Source organism: Homarus americanus, unplaced genomic scaffold (assembly GCF_018991925.1).
Source record: "Homarus americanus isolate GMGI-L3 unplaced genomic scaffold, GMGI_Hamer_2.0 scaffold32929, whole genome shotgun sequence".
In the NCBI taxonomy this organism is placed as follows: Eukaryota; Metazoa; Arthropoda; class Malacostraca; order Decapoda; family Nephropidae; genus Homarus; species Homarus americanus.
In genome coordinates, this window is record NW_024737097.1 from 1,513,073 (window position 1) to 1,536,836 (window position 23,764).

Genomic DNA, 23,764 nt, shown 5'->3' on the forward strand with positions numbered 1-23,764 from the left:
GTTCTGTCAGTGGATGAAGAGAAATCAGACAATGCCTGGAGTAAGGACGGTGATAGTGATGAAGATGATTTATAATGTATTCAAGAGAACGTCCAATTGGAGTTGTACATTTTAAGTATGTACAGTACCATGATAATTATACTATATTGTTCAGTCAATTTCTTTAGTTATGAATAAAAGTGATTAATTTAATAATCTCTGAGAAAGATGACAGTTAAACATCTCAGTGATACTGTATTGTAAGAGTTATGTCATTACTGTTGGCGCTCTTTCATGTATTATGTCAGGTAGCCATATTAACACAATTGTAAATTTTTTTAATTTGATATTAAAGCATTTCTCAATATTGGCTTTGAAATAAGGCTCTTGTCATTATGACAGCTATTCATGGGTAACAAGTTAGAAGAATACAAAGTGATATCTCCGTTAGCTAAAACACTTGGTGCAAAGCACTTTTGGGAACGAGAGATTTCCGGGTGACGAGATGACTCTCAAAGCCGGAAAAAATCCCTCATCCCAGGAATTTTCCAGAATTTTCCATGAAACGGAAAAATGTTCTCGGAAGTTTCAGAAATTGACCATTACATCATGTCCTGTACCCGGAATAATATCCCCCATCCCCTAAATTTTCCGGAAAATGTGTCCTTTGGAAAATTTCAATTCTGACTATCGGAGAGTTCCGGGTTTGTGGGATTCCGGCTAACGGAGATATTACTGTAACTAAAAAGGCCAAAGGCATTGCTGGTGGGGATAAAGCCATACCTAAAATTGCTGCCATTGGTCATTTCACACTCAGTGGACCACAAAGAAAGGTTTGACACTGATTTTATCCTTGGTGCTCTTCCATTAAATAAATGCCACTTTTTATCCGCTTTCAAGGGTGATTTCAGGGGCAAAGCCACATCCTAGACCTGGCAGCAATCCATTTTTGGAATGTTGGGTGGGTGGTGCCTTCAGCCCATGAGGCCAAACATTTTGGTGTCTTACCAACCACAGGGTTTTTCAGGAACCTAACCACTGTAGTTGGCAAGGGATACTGTACTCCAGTATTCCAGCTGTAAGCTTATTCAATAAGGTTACAATAGAAATAAAAGTCTGATGACGAGATAATGTTAAAGTTTACTAAAAAAAAAAAGGGGTTTATATTTGCTTTCATTCACCATTTTTTTTATTACATCACCAAGGCAGTATATGCACACAATAAAGATCAGATTAAGATTTATGTTACATCTATAACTCAATCCAGCTGATGTTGAAACCTGGGTCAGAGCTCTGTATCATCATAATCAGGAGAAGAGCCTGACCTCTGTACAAGTCTGATTTGCTCTCCTTCACAGACTGCCTCTAGGCCAAGCTCCTGTAAGCCTGGATTCTCTGCAACACTCTTCAATTTTAACCCTTTCACAAAGAGCTGATTTTCAAGATTGCCTTCTAAGAGGTTACGTACAGCAAAAATGGATACCTCCTTTATCAGTGGGTTTCTGGCATCAAACTGTGAGCTCTCCAGCAGCAGAAGTATACCATTCATCTCTCGAACCTAAAAAAAAAATAAAGTAAAAAAATAAATTTATATATACAGTGGTCCCTCGATTAACCAACACAATTGGTTCCACAGAGTCATTTGTTAAACGAAAATTTTGTTAACTGAATCTATTATTTCAATGGGATATTTGGTAATTGGTTCCAACTCACAGAAAAAGTACATACAGTCGGCCCTTAACATACGTGGGTTTATAATACACGGATTGCCCCGCCGGAGGAATATTCTGTACATTGAAGTAATTGAAGTACATTCAAATCGCGCGCCATTCAACTCGGGCGCGGCACCGAACACGGGACACCGCCCGCTCCCTCAACCTCACACACACACACACACGCATAGCTCTCCCTCACTCAGTCAGTCTCGCTGTAACCACGCTTGTGTTGACATCAGCATTGTAGTTGCAAAAATATTACATGTCCGTGAATGTATTATATCAAGCACAGTATGAATAGAATATCACTAATATAAGAGTATTTTAACCGAAAACTACTAAAAAAACGAGTAACATATCTTGAACATCGGAAGGTTAGGTAAAGTCTTTTGTTTTCATGTAGTTTATCCTAATTTACATTGAAATGCATTACGTTTCAGCAAAACTACTATTTTTTTCTGAGAATATGGAAATGTAATATTTTGCTGAAATGACGTACGTATTACAGTGGAGAGTGACGAAAGCAATGACTCGCTTTCTTTCGTTCGAAAGATGTTACCGTAATCGCTTTTCGAATGGTTTTCAGTTAAAAAACTGTTGTATTACAACAATATTCTATCCTAATTCACTTGTGATGCAACAGTTTTTTTAACTGAAAAGCATTCGAAAAGCGATTATGGTAACATCTTTTGAACGAAAGAAAGCGAAAGTCATTGTTTTCGTCACTTTCCACTGTAATACGTACGCCATGTTTATTGTTTGTAAAAATGCACAGCACAGTACAGTTCAGTACTGTACATAGGAAGTGGAGGTGCAGTTTTTCACAAAACATTTGTGTTCGTTGTCGGCAGTAGTGACGGTGAGGAGGGAGCGGAGGGAGCGAGTTGGGAGGAGTGGTGGTGACCTTGATATGCTTATCATGAGAAATGGCCAAAACTATAAATTTAAGGTATATAGAAAGCCCACACAGGTAGACAGTTTCATTCACTTTTTATCAAATCACCTTGAGTCTACCAAAATGTCAGTTTTTTCTGCTATGTTCTTAAGATGTCTGCGTATTTGTGACCCTGAATTTATTGACGATGAATTGAAACACATACGTTCCATTGCACAGAAACTCGGGTACCCTTCTGTGTTTGTTGATCGTTGTTTTAAAAGGGCTAAAAAATCCTTTCATTCCTCTCAAACCAGACAAGTTCCTACACTTAAGAATATTTTGACTCGGCCCTATCGTAATGAATTTGTCCCGTTAGTTCGGTCCCTCAAGCTTCTAAATATTAATGTTGTTTTCAAGTATGACTCAACCATTACCAATATGTTGATAAGGAATAGCCCAAGTTTGAATGTAAATGGAAGTGTTTATTGTATTCCATGAAGCAAATGTAATTGTAATTATGTAGGACAGACAGGAAAAACACTGCAGCTCAGAATCAAACAACATAAGTATAATATCAGAACAGCATCTGAAAGCAGTGCCTTGTTCGTTCATGTTAGGAATAATAATCACCCCATTGCTTGGGAAAAAAGCTTAGAAGTATTTAAATCATCTTGTGCCACAGAAAGACTTCTGGTTGAAGCTAGTTTGATTAAGGAATTAAAATCAATAAACCTTAGTGATGGTCAGTTCAAAACTGATATGTTACATAAATTTATTTGTCAGTGGCCCAAGGTTAAAAATGCTTTGAAAACTTTTGATCTAAATGTATGACAGTTATTTTGTGGGTCCCTTATTTTTGACCTGACCTGACTAGTCATGTCACCCCCCTTCTCTTAAGCTCCTCTACGTGTGTGTTGGTGTGGGGATTAGTGGATGACATCATTATGACCTGACCTCATGTTTTTAAGGTCACCCTGTATATTTAAGCCTCTCTCTGTCCATGTAGTCCAGTTGCCTCTGAAGATGTCTTGAATAAAGACGAAAGCTAAGATGCTCCGTTGTTTCCATTTTCCCGTGTGATTTTATCAAGATTTATCTTATCCACGTTTTCATTGTGGATTTACATGAAATATATATACAGTAATACCCCGCTTAACACGGTTTCGCTTAGCGCGATTTCACGTATACGCGGTGCCTCGCCAGAGCCGAACTTTCACTTAACGCGGGTTTTTCCACGTATACGCGCAGAGTGTCCGGCTCCAGACGCTATTTTTAGATTCGCCCCACCCGCCACCCAGCCTGACTGCCTGCCTGTTTTAGCTCATAAAATTCATACAAATTACCTGGCCAGAATATAATTTACATTGCTGAAATTCTTACAATATGATGATCATTTTGAATATAAATATCATAGATTTTGCACTAGACATACAAATTTTAGATATGTTTACTCTGAGTAAATATGTTCTTTTTTGTGCAAAATATATGACATTTGTATTCAAAATATTTCTAGTCTTACAAGGAATCCAGCAATGTCAATTATATTATCCTAACTTTAATTTGAGGTATTATTTATTACTAAAAAGGTAAATATTCTGGTTTTCCCACACATCTGGTAGGGAGGGTTGGTAGGGGGTGGGGGGAGGGAGGGACAGACCGACCATCTGTTACCGTGTGAAGAATATATTTTATTTTTTATTAACTGAAGATATTTGTTTTAGCTCATAAAATTCATACAAATTACCCGGCCAGAATATAATTTACATTGCTGGAATTCTTACAATTTGGTGATTATTTTGAATATAAACATCATAGATTTTGCACTAGACATACAAATTTTAGATATAATGTTTACTCTGAGTAAATTTGTTATCTTTTGTGCAAAATATATGACATTTATATTCAAAATATTCCTGGTCTTACAAGGAATCCAGCAATGTCAATTGTATTATCCTAACTTAAGTTTGAGGTATTATTTATTAAAATTTAGTGGTTTTCCCCCCAAAATTTCTCAGAGAGGGAAGAGCCATTGAGTGTAGTGTGAGAAGAGGGGGAGGGAGTTGAGTCCATTATTTGAATGGACATTAACTTGGCGACTGTATTTCTCTATTTCTCTTAAGTATTAATTGTGTGCATGTACCATCATAAAATTAAGATGTTATTTTTACTAGAACATAGGTATTGTGTCGGAAAAAGTGGAGTTTGGGGGTCAGCCGGTCTCTATTGGAATTAATCCCATATGTTCTGTTGTTCACTTAGCGCGGTTTTCACTTAACATGGTACCCTGTGGGTTTTATTGACCGCGTTAAGTGGGGTACTACTGTGTGTATATATATACAGTTGGTCCTCACATTAAGCGGTCCCGCATTCCGCGTTTCACCGTTAACGCGGTGCCTTGCCAGAACCTAACATTTTCACATTCCGCGGTCGTGAACCCCATTACGCGGAAAGCAGCTGGCAAGCCGCGCCATTTTTGGATCCAAACCTCCCGCCATCCGCCATGTTGTGTAAGAGGCGCGAAAATGGTGCGCACAAGGTCGCCCAGTCATCAAAACATTACCGAGTTCTTCACCCGCCACCCACTACAGCCGGCCCAAGTCAGTGATAGTGATAATTATAGTGAGGATATGTACTTATATGAACTTTGGGGGGTTTGACAAAGAGGCCCTGCAAGCCTCTGTGGTGGATAGTGATACAATTGATACAAGTGATACAGGTGAGGGCCAATAATCTGCCCTCTGCCTCAGAACCAACCGCCCATCCCCGTGTGCCCAGCCATCTTTTCTACTAATGTAAGTGTTAAAAAACCTAATATTATTGATATTTCTCTTAATTATTAATTGTGTGTGCATACCATCATAAAGTTAAGATAATATTTTTACTACAACATAGTTGTGTGTCGTCAAAAAGTGGAGTTTGGGGATCGGCCTGGACTCTCTTTCAATTAATCCCATATGTTATGTTCCTCACTTTCCGCGGGACCCTCCGGGTTACATTAACCGCATAATGTGAGGACCAACTCTGTGTGTGTGTGTGTGTGTGTGTGTATATCTATCTATCTATCTATCTATCTATCTATCTATCTATCTATCTATCTATCTATCTATCTATCTATCTATCTATCTATCTATCTATCTATCTATCTATCTATCTATCTATATATATATATATATATATATATATATATATATATATATATATATATATATATATATATATATATATATATATATATATATATATATATATATATATATATATATATATATATATATATATATATATAAATTTTTAAGGCACTAGCACATCAAAAAGGATGTTAAAAATGTTAAAATGTGTATAACGAACGGTCGAAGACAAAAGTTGCGTTCGAATGAAGCCTATCTATCATTTCTTTGTTTTGTAGCAAACAGAAAGTTAACAAACAAATAACACCAAACACATAGCACAATAGACAATTACCTACAGTTTGTAAAGGCTAAATATATCGCAAATCATTGTTTAACTGAAAAAATTGTTTCAAATTTGCGCAGTTCGAGGGGAGGTACGCTCAGGGGAGCAGCCACAGGGACGAGGCGAACTGCAGAGTTGACAACAATCTTTAACATCATTTGCATTTTTGTTTTCATAATTTTTAACATTATTATAGAGAAGAACAGGTCTGATAATAAATAGTGAACACATTAGTATGAATAATTAGACAGCGAAACGAACATTTGATATGAACCAATCAGCTCGCTTATAGAAATGAGGGCGTGGCGTCTGGGCCAAGCTAGTGTAAAGTGAGTATAGTGTCAAGGTCCAAGCACTGCTTGCTTCCTCTCGCTTTCAGCTACCGCCGCAGGCTAGCCCTCATCAGGGGCGGATTGAGGGAATATCAAAAGGGGTAAGGTTCAAGATGTCACGGGTGGGGGAACATGGCGAGCGCAGCGAGCCCACTCAGCTGGGGGTCAATGTACCTCCCCCCCTAGAATTTTTGTTTTAAATTTACCAATATCAGGGCATTTTGAGGCCATTTTAAAGCCAAGCGTACTTGATATTAGGAGATATTCTGAAGTCAATAGAAAATACTTCTTACTATACAAAAATCCCTGAGTACAATACTGCATTAAAGAAAAAGTATTGGAGTTTTCTCGTGAAAAGGGGGGGGGGGGTCCTGAAGACCCAGAACCCCCACCCCTGGATCCGTCCTTGTTTGTAGCAAACAGGGAAACAACTTGTACAAGTCTCCCCCTGCCAGTACACAGCCTCTTCACCACCAAGACTCCTGCTGTGCCTCCTCATGTCAACACACGGTAACTGGGTGCCGCGTGGGCTCAGGCTAGACCAGCAGGGGACCTCGGAGCAGCAGTGGGCCCCAGAGGGATGGCGCATAGGCCCACTAGCATGTGGACACGTCCTGGCACCTACCAACCACCGCCCCACTGCCTTGAGAATTAACCTTGGTAGGTATAAGGCTGCGGGAGTAAACCCTGCACGAAAAATCTGCGGTGGAGCCCCGCCTCAGGCAGACATGCTTACAGAGCTCCAACAAGACCCCAACGGAGGAGTAGGCTGAAGAGGTGACCACCGTGGAAACCCAACGACTACACCAGTGGACGAAGGCAATGCCTGATGGACAGGCTACTAAGGCGAAACCCAAAAATACTGGGCTATAGGCAGTCCATTGCAACTCTTCCTCTCCCCAGTCATTGCAACACTGGATCTGGAAAAGGGAGAGCCAAGATGTGTGGTTGTTGCCTGAGCTCCTGCCTCACAGCATAAATCAACTCATGCGCAGCCATCATCCAGCTCATCATACTTCTCATCATCATCAAAACCCCTATACAGTAGGGTCGGGATATATCGTGAGATAGGGTCCAAGGATGTTCGCTATACCGTATACTAAATAGCGATATATAATTACATGTAATAAATGGAGAAAATAGGGTTGGGTAGGTTCTGGAGGCCCAAAAAAGTTACTAAACTTGCCATAAAATGGTACACTCTAAAGTTAGCAGAATATAAATTACACTGCTGGAACCCTTGTAAGACAGCAAATAATTTGAATATAGACATCATATATTTTGAACAAGAGATAAAAATTTTAATCCTTTGTACTAAAATGTACTAATTATTACTAAATTTTTTATGTCTATTGGAAACTATAGCATGTTTATATTTAAATTAATCTCTATCTTACAAGAATTCCAGCATTGTTAATTATATTCTCTTAAGTTAATTCATTGACATTTTATAAGAGAAAAAAAAAAACTCCCCCTATATGACATAAATAAATACCACTAGGTAACCTTGGCCGGGGGCTGGTGCCAGCTGTCATAATACACCACCTCCCTCTCCACTTCCGGCAAGATTGAAAGTGGCTTTAGGCTTAAAATATTTATCTTATAAAATGTCACAGACTAAAGTTAGCAAAATATAAATTACATTGCTGGAATCCATTCAAGACAGCAAATAATTTGAATATAGACATCATATATTTTGCACAAGAGATAAAAAATTTAGTCTTTTAGAGTACAGGTGCTCCTCTACTTAAGAATGTTCAACTTACAAACTTTCAGAGATACAAACATCATCACTGAGGGAGGTTAGCTGCCAGAACAGGCGTTTAATGTGGATGAGATTGGATTATTTTTAAAAAAATTCCAGATAGAACAAACAGTACCTAAGAGGAGAAGAGTGAGCCAGGTTTTAAGGCTGTATTAAAGGGTAAAGCTGTACTAAATATCCATAATCTTTTCATTTTTTACAATATATTTTGTATCTACAAGAGTAAAGTTGGACTTACAAACAAGCCTCAGGAGCGTAACTCGTTCGTAAGTAGAGGAGCACTTGTATGTCTAAGTACTGTACAGTTTTTCAACTCGGTATTTTTGGGGTGATTTAGGGGATTTTTAGGAGTGTTTCTGACTTTATATGTTTTTTTTTACTTTATGTGAGGTCCCAGGAACATAACCCCACGTAAGTTATGAGTCTACTGTAAATAAATTTATCGCTATATATTGGAAAATTTCAAACATTTTGGGAGCCGTGATATTAAAAAATCGTTATATAAAGTAGCTATACAGTATATCCCGACCCTACTGTACCCCGAGGGCCTATGGCAATGACGAGTGGTGACGGGGACAGACAGAGATGGCTGCCGGGAGTCTCTAATCACAACTCTGCACATGGGCAGCACAGATAAGATAGTCGTTTATGCACTGGGATCTAGGCAGCAGTGCAATCCGGTCCTGTCTGTGCCACTCTGCTCACCCCACATGGGGAGGGGGCTAGAAAAGGTGCCCTAAACATAGCCTGCCTAAAGAACAAACCTGACTGGGCAACCGCACCTAGTAAGGCCATCCATATGCAGTCGAAAACAGTCACAATTACAGATCAAAACAAAAACAAACTATACAACCTCTTACGGTCGCTGCATGGAATGTCAGGACCCTTCTGGATACTGGCACAAATGAGCATCCAGAAAGAAGAACCGCCCTTGTGGCAAAAGAGCTGGCTAGGTAAGACATTGACATAGCAGCCATTAGTGAGTCCTGGCTCCAAGACGAGGGGCAAATCACAGAATGGGAGTCTGGCTATACCTTCTTCTGGAAGGGTAAGCCTGCATCTATGAAGTTGGCTTTGCCATCCGCCACTGCATCCTACAAAGTCTAACTGAAAAGCCTGTTGGGATGAACGAGCGCCTCCTGACACTCCGAATCCCAGGAGGCCTTTTATACTGACCTTGACAGAATGCTAACCTCTTATCTCCAGAGAAGATAAGGTTGTCCTCCTAGGTGACTTCAATGCCAGAGTTGGCAGAGATGCTGATATTTGGCAGGAAATCATAGGGAGAAATGGACTTGGCAAGAGTAATCTCAGCGGCCTACTCCTCCTCAGCAAATGTGTAACACACAACCTTACTATCACCAATACCTTGTTTAAGCAGGGCGACAAGTTCAAGAGTTCGTGGCAACACCCAAGATCTAAACAATAGCATCTTATTGACTACATTATTCTCAGAGAAAAAGATCACTGAATTGCATCATATAACCCGAGCCATGCGTGGCTCAGACAACTGCAACACTTCATCGGCTCGTCAGAGCCAAGCTCATACTTCACGTTGCACCAAAACAGTGAATGCAACAAGCCTCTAGAATAAGCATCTGGAGGATCCAGCAGTAACACATGCTTTCAGGGAGCAGCTCGAACATAAGCTGATAAACAACCTGACAACAAACAACCTAAATCCCAGTGCCGAATGGGGGTACTCTCAACACTGTCATGACAAAAACCTGCAGTGACCCTCAGCCAGATCAAAAGAATACACCAACATTGGTTTGATGAAAATGACTCGGAAATCAATGTACTCATCAATGATAAATCTGCTGCTTTAACTGACTGGCAGAACACCCCTCAACCTTGAATCAAAGATGATACCTTCCGTAAGAAGAAAGTGGTGGCCCAGTGTGAACTTCGCAATCTAAAAAACAACTGGTTTAAAATTAAAGCATGTGAAATGCAAAAACTTGCAGATCATCACAAGATGTGCAAATTTTTCAAGTCCACAAAAACATTTTATGAGCCAATCACTCATGGCACAGCCCCCCTCCTCTCATCCGATGGTAACTCCCTAATTAAAGATGAAGAAGACATCCTTCAGCGCTGGAAAGGGCACTACCATTCACTGCTCAATCGAAACACTGATGTGGATGTCCTTACTACCCAGCTACTGCCATCAAACAGATGAAAACTAACAAAGCCTCAGGGCCTGATGGAGTCCCACCCAAGGTGTATAAGGCAGGAGGATCTCTGCTTACCAGCTGTCTCCAATCTCCTGGAGAATATATGGGAAAAGGAGGAGATTTTCCAAGCTCTTAAAGACGCCTCCATCGTCAATATTTATAAGAACAAGGGAGACCAGTCAGACTATGGCAACTACTGTGGGATCTCGCTGCTGTACGTAGAAAAGTTATTCTCCAGAGTCCTCCTAAACAGACCCCTTCCTGAGGTGGAAAACTTCCTCCCAGAATCTCAATGTGGCTTTCAACCATCACGTGGCACCACCGACATGATCTTTGCTGACCGCCAGATACAAGAAAAGTGCAGAGAACAGCATCATGACCAGTACATGGCCTTCATTGACCTAACCAAGGCCTTTGACTCAGTCAACAGGGAAGCCCTCTGGCAACCCTCAGCCGTTTTGGCTGCCCACTAAAGTTCATCACCATTGTGAAGCAACTCCACGATGGCATGAACGGCAGTGTCCTGCACAATGGCACTCAGTCTGAATTCTTCTTCATCCAAATGGGGGTAAAACAAGGATGTGTACTGACACCAACTCTCTTATCTTGGCTGCCTTCCTTACTCGTGCCAACTTAGCCAGCGTGGTGAACATCGAGTACCGGGTGAAGGGTCTTTTCAACATAAGACGACTCCAGGCAGGAACAAAGGTGTCAGCAGCTTCCATTACTGAACTTCAGTATGCAGACGACCGCGTCCTTGTTGCTTACACTGAATGCAATCTACAGGAGATCCTGAACACCTACGCATCTGCATATCCACACTTCGGCCTTGAGGTGAATGTACGTAAGATTCAGAATCTCTTGCAGCCTGCCCCTGGTTCAGCTACACCTCCACCATCCATCCAGCTTAACAGTACTACCCGGCTCTCACTTGTCCACTACCACAGACATCAATGAAGAGATTCAACATCAGATCAGATGTGCATCTCAAGCCTTTGGCAGATTCCATACCCGTGTCTTTAGCTGTAGGGAGCTGAAATTATCTAAAAGTTGTACATATCTCGAGCAGCGGTCCTCCTCACCCTGCTATATGGCAGCAAGACATGGGTCACATACATGAGGCAACTTCAGGCACTGGAAAGTATACGTTCCATCCTCCAAGTTTGCTGAAGACAAGAGAACAAATGCCAGTATTCTCACTGACACCAACTGTAGCAGCATCGAGGTTACCATTATATACGAACAACTACGTTGGACTGACCAATGTGACCATGTTACCTCCATGGACATTAATAGACTGCCAAAGCAGCTAATTTACAGTCACCGAACAAATAGTAAACGTAATGCTGGCGGGCAACTTAAAAGGTATAAGGATAGTCTTAAGACAAACCTGAAAAAGTGCTAAATCGACCCCCTCACCTAGAGACGATTACTCCACACCATAACACTTGGAGAAGCACCACACGAGAAGGTGTCAATAATTTCGAGTTTGCCCGACTGCAAACTGAGGCAGAGAAAAGCGAATGCCGGAAAGACGCTGCCGGCGCCCTTCCCGCACTAGATGTAGCCCTCCACATGTACAACACCTGTGAACGACCCTGCAAGTCCCGTATCAGCGTCTCTGGACACCTCAGAGTTCACCAACGAAGGAGACATCCTTAATAATTCATATAATTTTATCATAGCTGGATGATCGTTATACTCGATTCCGAGAGACAGCAAAGTAGTAGTACTGGTTTGGAGAGCTGGGGACTGTATAGCTGGTGACGCTGGTGTTGGTTAGTGCCATGTAGAACGTAGCTTGTAACCTGAGCAGGTCAAGGGTGGGAATGGTCGCCCCGTGCCCAGCAACCACCGGCCCCGTCAGCTAGTACACCAAAACTTACCCCCCCCCCTCCCTCCCCTACCAAACCACAACCACCTGCTCTCTCCTTCCCAGGTCGACATCATGGCTGGGAAATGTGCTTGTCAGTGCTCAGGCCAGAATCAGAAATTCACAACCTGTATTTGTATGAGAAGTAACACAATATGTGGGTTGTAGGAAAGGGACCAGCTGTCAAAATGCCTACGGCAGAGTTCCACCATCACCTGATGACAACATGTCAGATGTTAGTAGTGAACCCACTCAGTCGGAAAATACTGTTCATGAGGTGAATGGCATACAGTCAATAAATTGGAAAGGCTTGTCGGGGGACGATGTGGAGAATTGGGTCAAAGAAGTCTACTCAGAAGTGGTCAGGCAGTCACCAGCTAACCTATTTGAACCACCCCCCTGGTCCCACTAGCTCTTCAAATACTTGCCATAATACCCCCATCTATTCTGTCAGAGGACACACACAAGATCTAAGTGCAAAGAAAATGTGGCAGCAATGAATAGAAGATTAACAATGTGGCAGAATGGGGCCCTTGATGATCTGCTATGCAAAGCAAGAACACTGCAGGAGAGTCTAAAATTCGTATGAGACTGAAAGCAAAACACTGAGGATGTAGCCAGAAAATTTGGTAGCAAGATGCGTGAGGGAAATTGTCCTCGGCAGTAAGATCTCTCACAGTGGAATCTTCTGGTGGTGAGCTGCCAACAAACAGAGAGACATTACAACAACCGAAGGAAAAAACATCCCCCAGCAAGTACAGAGGAAGGCATCAGGTTCCAGGGTGCCTGTATCCCTACAAATGCTGTCATATTCGAGATAATAACAGGTGGGATGGCGTGGAAAAAAGCATTGAAGACACAGGGAGGAGTAGGCCCTTCAGGCCTGTATGCAGACGGTTGGAGAGTCATCCTCAGCACTAACAAGTTTGGTGCCGCAACTAGTGATCTCTGCAATGCCACCGCCACCCTTGCAAGAAAGCTAGCAACCTTGTACTGCCACCACCTCCATGCTCTGATGGCCTGCCGCCTCATTCCCCTGGATAAAAATCCAGGATGTACGCCTATAGGAGTGGAGGAAGTGCTGAGATGAATCATTGGAGAATGCATAAACGAGGTGGTAAAAGATGATGTCAGGGCAGCTGCAGGGAACCTGCAAGTATGTACTGGCCACCAGGCTGGAGGTGAAGCTGCCATTCACACCATGAGAAAGATATTTGAGCTGCGTGATTGTGAGGCAGTATTCATGGTTGATGCTTCCAACTCATTCAACATAATCAACTGCAAGGCTACACTGCAGAACATCAAGATCAAGCTTTGCAATGTATGTTGAAAACATCTATAGGAACCCATCAGACCTCTGTATAACAAGCTTCAAAGTCCTAAGAGAGATACCAAAATACAGTCTACTGAGTGCACAACGCAGGGGAACCCTGTCGTCATGGCAATGTACACACTAGGCCTGTCTGTGCTCCAACATACAATAAAATATGAAACATCCGAGGTCAAGCAAGAAGCTTACACTGATGACCTAACAGGAGCAGGAAAAGTGGAGGACATCAAAATGTGGTGGGACCTGGTAACATCACGAGGTCCACAAATAGGGTACCACCCAAATGCCAGCAAGTCCTTCCTCATTGTGAAGCCAGAATACTATGGACAGGCAATGGAGGTGTTCGGCAGGAGGGGGGTAAAAATAACAAAGGATGGCCAAAGACATCTAGGTGCGGTAATTGGCACGAATGACTTCAAGACCGAGTACGTAACGGGAAAGGTTAATGAGTGGGTGAAGGAAATCCAAGCTCTGTCAGATATTGCTAAAACAGAGCCACATGCGGCTTTTGCAGCATTTACCCATGGAGTCGAGCATCGTTGGAATTACCTGATGCGCACTATCCCTGATATCGGATCCCTCCTCCACCCTCTGGAAGAAGCCATCAAGGTCACTTTATTCCAACACTAGTGTAAAACCCTTATTTAACCCCAGCAGAAAGGTCACTCATTGCACTACAACTGAGATAGGGAGGAATGGGATTGACTAATCCAGAGGAGCTTGCCGGCACAGAACATCAGAACTCAGTCAAGCTCAAGGCAGCCCTCACTGAGCGCATAATAGCTCAGAATGCAGCAAGTCAGGTGGGTGCAAACAAATTAAACAAGATTCGATGATCCTTTACGACAGAATGGCAGCACACCAAAAGTGATAAACTACAACAACTTTTGCAAAAATTTTCAGAGAACTTGAACAAAAAAGTAGTTACAGAGCAGGAGGTGGGCGCCTCAAACTGGCTAACAACGTTACCAATATGGGCAAAAGGCTTCATCCTTAATAAAAAAAATTCACTGATGCCATTGCTCTAAGGTATGGAAGGCCAGTACAGTTGAGTCTGGATTTACACGGTTTTTGTTTACGCGTTTGGTCATTTACGCGGCACCTTGAAAGAATTAAATGTTTTAATTACGCGGTAAATTTCATCATTTATGCGGGTGAAGTATAATTTGTTTATTTACTGAAGATATATATGTTTTTAGCTCATAAAATATATAATTTACATTGCTGGAATAGTTACAAGATGGTGATCATTTTAAATATAAACATCATAATATTTGCATTAGACATACAAATTTTAGATGTAATGTAAGGAGATGATGAAAATTAGCAAACATTTTAACTTTTGTGTAAAATATATGACGTTTACATTCAAAATATTCCCTATCCTGCAAGGAATCCAGCAACGTCAATTATATTATCCTAACTTTAGTCTGAGGTATTACTTATTACTAAAAATGTAAATACAGTATTACCCCGCTTTACGCAGTTTCACTTAACGCGATTTCTCATATACGCGGTGCCTCACCAGAACCGAACTTTCACTTAACACGGTTCATCTACTCATATACGCGGTGAAGTATAATATTTTTTATTTAGCTCATAAAATTCATACAAATTACCTGGCCAGAAGATAATTCACATTGCTGGAATTCTTACAATATGATGATCATTTTGAATATAAACATCATAGATTTTGCATTAGACATACAAATTTTAGATACAATGTTTACTCTGAGTAAATATGTTATCTTTTGTGCAAAATATATGACATTTATATTCAAAATATTCCTGGTCTTACAAGGAATCCAGCAATGTCAATTATATTATCCTAACTTTAGTTTGAGGTATTATTTATTACTAAAAAGGTAAATATTCTGGTTTTCCCACACATTTATCTGGTAGGGAGGGACCGACCGACCATCTGGCACGGTGTGAAGAATATATATTTTTTTTTATTAACTGAAGATATTTGTTTTAGCTCATAAAATTCATACAAATTACCCGACCAGAATGTAATTTAGTGCTGGAATTCTTACAATTTGATGATCATTTTGAATATAAACATCATAGATTTTGCACTAGACATACAAATATTAGATATAATGTTTACTGAGTAAATATGTTATCTTTTGTGCAAAATATATGACATTTATATTCAAAATATTCCTGATCTTACAAGGAATCCAGCAATGTCAATTATATTATCCTAACTTTAATCTGAGGTATTATTTAATACTAAATGTTAAAATCTAGTTTTTCACCCAACATTTCTCTTGTAGGGAGGGTTGGTGGGGGGTGGGGGGGAGGGTTGGGACGGACGTACCATCTGGCGCGGTTGGAAGGGGGGGGGAGGCAAGGTGGGGTACTTTGATTGACAGATAGTGTCGTGAAGAATATTATTTTTTTTATTAACTGAAGATATTTGTTTTAGCTCATAAAATTCATACAAATTACCCGGCCAGAATATAATTTACATTGCTGAATTTCCGCAATTTGATGATCATTTTGGAATATAGTGATTTAGATTTTGCATTAGACATACAAATTTTAGATCTAATACCTAGAGTAAATATGTTATCTTTTAGCAAAGATATATATTGAGACCAGCATTCTGGTCTCACATGAATCTATAAATGTCACTATATTATCCCAAACTTAGTTTGAGGTATTATTTATTAAACGCGGCTTTCCAAAATTCTCTTCAGAGAGAGGGAAGATGTAGTGTGAGAAGAGGGGAGGGAGCGAGTCCATTATATTTGTGAATAATAACTTGGCACCGATTATTTCTTAAGTATTAATTGTGTGCATGTACCATCATAAAATTAAGATGTTATTTTTACTAGAACATAGGTATTGTGTCGGAAAAAGTAGAGTTTGGGGGTCGGGCCAGTCTCTATTGGAATTAATCCCATATGTTCTGTTGTTCCATTTACGCGGATTTCACTTAACGCGGTACCCTGAGGGTTCAATTGACCGCGTAAATCGGGGTACTACTGTATACTGTTTTGACCCAAACATTTCTCTGGTAGGGAGGGAAGGTGGGGGGTAGGGAGGGAGGGTGGGACCCAGCAAGTATGGGAAGAGGGGGGGAGAGGAGGTGGGGTATTTTGATTGACAGATAGTGTCTGGGTGAAGTATAATTTGTTTATTTACTGAAGAAATTTGTTTTTAGTTCATAAAATTCTTACAAATTACCAGGCCAGAATATAATTTACATCGCTGGAATACTTACAAGATGGTGATCATTTTAAATATAAACATCTTAAAATTTGCATTAGACATACAAATTTTAGATGTAATGTAAGGAGATGATGAAAATTCGCAAACATTTTATCTTTTGTGCAAAATATATGACGTTTATATTCAAAATATTCCCTGTCCTGCAAGGAATCCAGCAATGTCAATTATATTATCTCAACTTTAGTCTGAGGTATTATTTATTACTATACCTTAAAATCTAGTGTTTTCACCCAAACATTTTTCAGAGAGGGAGGAGCCATTGAGCGTGGGAAGAGGGGGCGGGGGAGTTGAGTCCATTACTTGAGTGGACATTAACCAGCGACTGTATTTCTCTTAAATATTAATTGTGTGTGCATACCATCATAAAATTACGATGTTATTTTTACTACAACATAGGTATTGTGTCGGAAAAAGTGGAGTTTGGGAGTCGGCCCAGTCTCTTTTTCAATTAATCCCATATGTTCTGTTATTCCATTTACGCGTTTCTCGTTTTACGCAGACCTCCGTGGCTTTAATTGACCGCGTAAATCGGGTATTACTGTATGTATGTATATGTATGTATATGTATATATATATATATATATATATATATATATATATATATATATATATATATATATATATATATATATATACACACAGTCATCGCCGTTAACGTCCACCAACAACGCCCGATCACATATACTCCGCGGCCCCCCAAAAACTAAAAAAAAATCAGTGACGCCTTCGCTGGACCACCACTCAACCTAATTTCTGACGGAGACGATGATCCTTCCCATACTGGTCAGATATTATAAGTAAAGGAATATGCTCTATTCAGGCTATTTTTAAACATTTGCCCAGGTGTAATGTTAACCCACATCTATTGAGGATAAAATTTTCACCTACAAATTGGACACAACACATTAGCTGTAATCAGCCATATCAAGTTGTTTCCCCAACAATTGCAATTAAGGTAATTTCAAATTCTGTGGCATTACTAAGTATAGTGAAGTCTCTGGCACTCTAAGATTAAGAGAGAAAACGGAGACTCAGGCGCCCTGATGAGAGAAAACGCCTCGTATGATGGGTACCAAATAAAAAGCATAGCTACATGTTTTAGGATCATAGCTAAGCAATTTTCATCACTTTGTAATAAACCCAGCCATGCTCTATGTGTGTTTATGATATCTACCATAACATTATATATATATTTAGTGGTAAATGGTCGTAAAATGGGAAACTTGGGGTTGGGTCTAGGTGCCTAGAACCAATTAGAATAAACCCATAGGTTCTGTACTCATTATCGAAGTGGGTCCCACTAGACGCTATAAGCAAGGGATGACTGTACTGTACTGTATATACTTGTGACACTGGCCAGTTGCTTCTGGTGTTATGGTAACAGGGGGTGACAAGACAGTACAAACAGGAATAAAATGAAATTTAAATTGAAAAAAATGATTCAAATAATGGGACCTAGTGCGGGCACATCACATATGCATCGCGTATTCTTATAGATTGTGCGCCAGCGACGCTTATCTAGCGTGAATTTAGTCAATATTGTACAGTAACAATGGACCTAAGTGCAAACCTGTATTGTACATGAAATTTAATGATTACGGTATTAAAATTATTATGTCTATTGCAAATATAGCTTGTTTATACAGGTATTCAAATAAATTACTATCTTACAAGAATCCTCCAATGTTATATTCACCCAAGTCATTTGGGTGGCAATTATGAGAAGAGCTTAGTCACCTTAAGGAATGATAACAAACACACACGCAGGCCTTCACGCCAACTGTCATATCTTATCTCAAATAAATAAATAAACAAACACCTCAGACATTCTGTCACCTCACCCTCCCGCCTTCCCACCTCCTTGTGTTCCCAGACAAAAGATTGGTGATTTTTATGTTTATTTTATATAATATCTCAGACCAAAGTTAAGATACTATAATTTGCATTGATGAAATCCTTGCAAGACAGAGATTAATTTAAAGAAGCAACATATATTTTGCTCAAGATATAAAAAATTAGTACGTGTACAATACTGTAGTACATTTTATAAAAAGTTTTTCAACTGTATTTTAAGTAGATTTACATAAATTTCTTAATTTATTTTTCCATTTACATGCACACACCATACTAAAAGAAACGTAAAAGAAATAAATGACCTTAGTGCAAGCTGGAGTGCACATGTACTAATTTGATTACGGTACTAAAATTGTTATGTCTAGTGCATAATTAAATATGTTTATATTCAAATAAATCAGTATCTTACAAGAATCCCAGCAATGTTAATTATATTCTCCTAGGTCATATCACTGGCATTTTTAAAATGAGAGATGCTTAGTAGGACTGTTAAATAAACACAGAACCTTAGCCTCAAACTTATCACCTCAACCCCCACCCCCACACCCCCAACCCCTCTACTCACTGGCTCCGCCACCCTCCCCTCCCTCCCCCCAGCCTTTAGAAACAGTTTCATCTTATATAATATCTCAGACTAAAGTTAGAGATAATAATTTGCATTGCTGGAATCCTACCAAGACAGCCAATAATTTGAATATAAATCATAATTTTACTCAAGATAAAAAAATTTGTACATTAGTGTACAGCACTGTATACATTTTATAAAAAAAAGTTTTCAACTGTATTTTTGCAGATTTACATAGATTTTTCATTTATTTTCATCCATTTACATGCACACACCAGACCAAAAGAAACGTAATAGAAATAAATGACCTTAGTGTTGGAGGCATATGTATTCAGAATTTGATTACTGTACTAAAATTGTTTTGTCTAGTGTGTCTATAGCACGCGAGACTGGGGAATTAATCAGTATCGCTATAAGAATCCAGCAATGTTAACTATAATCACCCAAGTCATTTCATCGGCTTTTTTATAAGAGAGAAGCTATCACTTAAGAACTGATAAATAAAAAACGCGTTAGACCTGGGCCTGTGCCACCGTCAAACGATTACCCTCCCCCACGCCTCGCCGCCTCCCACCTCTCTCTCTCCCCCATCTGCCTGGCGCTAAGGGAATTTTTGAAAACAGTGAATAATATAAACGCCATGTATTTTGCACAAGAGATAAAATTAATCACCTATATCATATTACAGTAGTGACGGTTATAAAAGTGTATATGTACGATATAGAATTCCACATACACTTAAGTATAAATACAAAGTTTGGTGTGATGATCGACAACTCCATTTCAAGTTAACGCCACGCTTTCCAAAATGTATCTAGGACGCTAACCGGCGCATGACTGTATATATGTACAGGTCTCGTTAACGAGAGCCTCGGTTAATCTAGTTACTTCCCATAAGATTTTAAATTCGTTAACGAGGCTTTTACTTAGCCAACTCAAAAAGTTTGGCTTGCATCAAGGTCAACCAGTCAGGTAGTGTATTAGTCCGCCTGTCACATTAATCGGTTCTAGGGCTTAAATTCTTACTATTTTAGTATATATCAAGAAGTTTATACCACTAATAATTTTAAAAGTTTAATATTAAATTTTTTTAGCCATTTTAACAATTATTGAACATAATTGAAGGAAGTGACTCAGTTTAATGTAAGTACGCATCCAGCCTCTTAACACAGCAACAGGCGCTTAGTCTCTCTCTGTTTTCACTGGAGGTAACATCTTGCTTCAGGACTCTCTTCTTCAACTAAATCTTTGGGTTTCCAAGCAAATTATTGGTCATTTTAAATTTATTTTTATATATTGACAATATATACGTGAGGCAGTGTTATTTCTTAAAGAAAATATTCTTTATTTATAACAAGTTTAACTTTGAAAAGCACGTGTTGACATTGTTTGAATCCAGCATGGGGCCTAAGAGATCAAGAAAAGCGATTTCAATCCAAACCAAGCAGGAAATCATAAAACATGAAATGGGTGCATTAGAATAAATGCGCTATAAAGATTATATGCCCACATCAACTGTGTCGACAATTCTGTACAGAAAGACAAATTTAAAAGAAGTGAAAGTGAGAGATTGCACCCACAAGAGTAAGTTTAGTAGATCCTCTCTAATTGGGCAGAAAATTCAGGTTACTTATCATCTGGATTAGGGAAAACAGATGAAAGGTGATTCAGGTTTCTACTGAATCGCGTGAAAGAGCCAGGAGATTTAATGTAACATTTAAGACAGATCAACCTGGTTCTTCAGGCACAGAATTTGAAGATTTTAGGCCAGCAAAGGCTGGTTCAAAAAATTTAAGAAAAGAAGGGAATATTGTGTGTTATAGATGTGGTGAAGCGTTGAAGGCTTGGGATATGAAGGGCAGCAAAGTTTTTAGATGAATTTAAAACACTGATGGAAGAAGAAAATTATCTTCCACAGCAAAGGGTTCAATGTGGACGAAACTGGGCTGTTCTAAAAAAGATGCCTAAAAGAACATTCATCACCAGAGATGAAGCCTCTACCTGGGCATAAACCCATGAAAGACCCGTCACCTATTGCCGGTGCCAATGCTTCAGGATTTCCGACTGAAGCTTATGCTTGTCTACCATTCTGAAAAACCCCAGGTGTTCAAGCAACAGAAAGTGGCAAGAACAAAGCTTGGAGTTTATTGAAGTCCAACTGTAAGGCAAGGGGTGACAAGACAGCTCTTTAATGAATGTGGCTGTTGAAGCTAAGTTTTGCCCTTTTGTCAAGAGCTACCTAACCACCAATAAACTCCCCTTTAAAGGCTCTCTTTTTCTCCTCATGGATAATGCCCTGGTCATGACCCTGACCTTGAAGCAGAAATTTGGAGGTCAATTTGATTCTTGTGAAAGTAAGCAGCTGGCCTCCAAACACTAAGCATCAATCAGACAGCCAATGACCAGAATGTGATCAGCAACTCAAGAAGTTGTACATGAAGAAAATGTTTAGAGGTGTCATCAGGCAACTTCCAATGATCCTGAACTAACACTGAAAACATTTCTGGAACCAATTACACACATCCTGGAGGCTGTAAAATTGATTGTGTCATCATGGTAAGAAGTCTGACTAGATCTCACTGGAAAGCACTCAGGCCATCAGTAGTCCATGATTTTGAGGATTTGAGGAGAAACAGAGTGACCAGGAGATTGTGTCCATTGGTCAGTCATTGGGCCTTGAAGTGGAGGAGTGGAGGATGTGAGGTACTTTCTAGAAGTCTCATGCGAGGAGTGAACTTACTCCTGATGACTTGGAAGCAACTGGATGAGATGTTATGCAGAGGATGACAGGGTGAGGGAGGAAATTGGAAAGTGATGACCATATGTCAGCTAAACAGTTGAAAGATGACGATTACTGGAAGAAGTCTAGGAACTGGCTTCAAAGCACCCAGAAGTGGAAAAAAACTGAACTAACTTTGTGTCATGTGTTGAGGACTCAGTGGGTCCCAAACATAAGTTAATGGTGAGGAGGACAGATGCCCCATGACCACACTGACACTTTTCAGTGCAGTGAGGATCAAGATGCTATCCCCAGCCTTCCACTGGGGTTGACGGATAATCGAAAAGGTCGGTTAATGGTACATAAAGTCTACGGAAATAAAACATACATTTTCAAAATATCTTTCCCTAACCTACCTCATTTAAATTCATTTCATTCATATTTCAATAGAATTTGCTTCCAAAACATTAACCACTTTAGTAAATAATATGAACCAGCAGAAACCGTGAATAAAAAAATGGAAAGTCAAAGAACATGTCATCACAAAATTGTGACCTAAGTCCCAGGTTTGATCTGACTTTCTGCCTCATTTACACACATTACAGGGTCTCAATTGTTCTCTTACTATTGACCACAACATACATACAGGTACATTGTTTCTCACTCAATTCAATTTTTCAATTTCAATTGTTTATTCCTTGATAGGAAGCCGGGATCCTAGTGCTGTCACTAAGGTACCCCTGTCAATAACACCAGAAGCATCTGGCAAGTGTGGGGAGGATCATAGTGTGTACTCTATAGGGGTGAGTGAGTGGTGTTCCAGCGTCCAGAGGCGTTGGACATCTTAGGGTAGTGGATAAAGGGTGCTGCTGTGGTCTTCTGCATAATGCCTAGGCGTTACTCAGGATGCTGAGACCTGTCTAAACAAACTCCTTACTGTGTCTGAGGCAGCAATCCGTCCCTTTCGCGACCCTTTCCGTGGAAGCGTCTGGATCAGGAGTTTACGGAGGAGACATCGGCCTGGAGTGGGCTGGGAGTCCAGGATGGCTGCTGAGCTTCTCTCTGTTTGGCGGTGGTCCCTAATCTGCTCAAAGTGTTGAACCAGCGTGGTCCGGAGTGTGTGTGCTTGTTGCAGCCAGTCTTGCCAGGCCATCTGCTGCCTCATTCCCAAAGATACCGACATGACTGGGTATCCCATGGGAATGTCTGGGGCCTGACCTGCATCCTGAAGTGTGGATGTTAACCCGTATTAGGAGGATGAGGGTCCTTATTTTCGATCAAATCTGCGATCGATAGAGAGCAGACCTGGAATCGCAGCAGACAAGCAAGGGGCGAAACCATCTGCTTCTTCCTCGAAGGGCAGCAAGGAGGGCTATTAGTTCAGCCTGGGTGGACTGAGTGGAGATGCTGCCCCGTCAGAAACTCGAAGACAGTTTGATAGGCTCGACATCAAGGGCACGGAGATAGGCAGCCCGACTACCTGTAGCGGAGTTCAACAAGACCATCAGTGTAGAAGAACGCTGACCCTACTGCAAGGGACCAGTGGGTGATCCTGGAAGTGTTGTTGCAGAGTTTACCTGGGATTTCGGGGCGGTCCACCGAGGGCAATCACTGAGTTGAAAAAAAGCAGCCAGGGAGAGGCAGACCAACAGCAGGGGTGACAACAATATCGAACAGGAAGGTCGTGTTCGCATAAGAGGCCGGATGGTGACTCTATACTGTCTTCTAGATGAATTGGGTCTCGGACAGCAGAATCCAAATTGGTTTCAGACATAGTTGCCCGGATCCGTGGGAATGAGCTCTGACTCCTGGACGATCCTGTAAGGAAAAGACCAAGTTAGGTATATAGAAGTTAGGCGTGTCCACTGAGAATCCCAAGGATGAT

General features: G+C 40.4%; 1 protein-coding gene across 8 annotated transcripts in view; it reads right to left on the reverse strand.

The window, feature by feature from the left end:
- Nucleotides 1-1,101: 1,101 nt before the first annotated feature.
- Nucleotides 1,102-23,764, reverse strand: part of LOC121873155 (ataxin-10-like) — a 95,468-nt gene continuing 72,805 nt past the window's right edge. For all 8 annotated transcript variants that reach the window (XM_042376476.1, XM_042376472.1, XM_042376477.1 and 5 more), the window contains one exon: nt 1,102-1,537. In XM_042376476.1, coding sequence (XP_042232410.1) covers nt 1,265-1,537 — 273 coding nt within the window. In that variant the 3' untranslated portion in view covers nt 1,102-1,264. The remainder of the gene's footprint in view (nt 1,538-23,764) is intronic.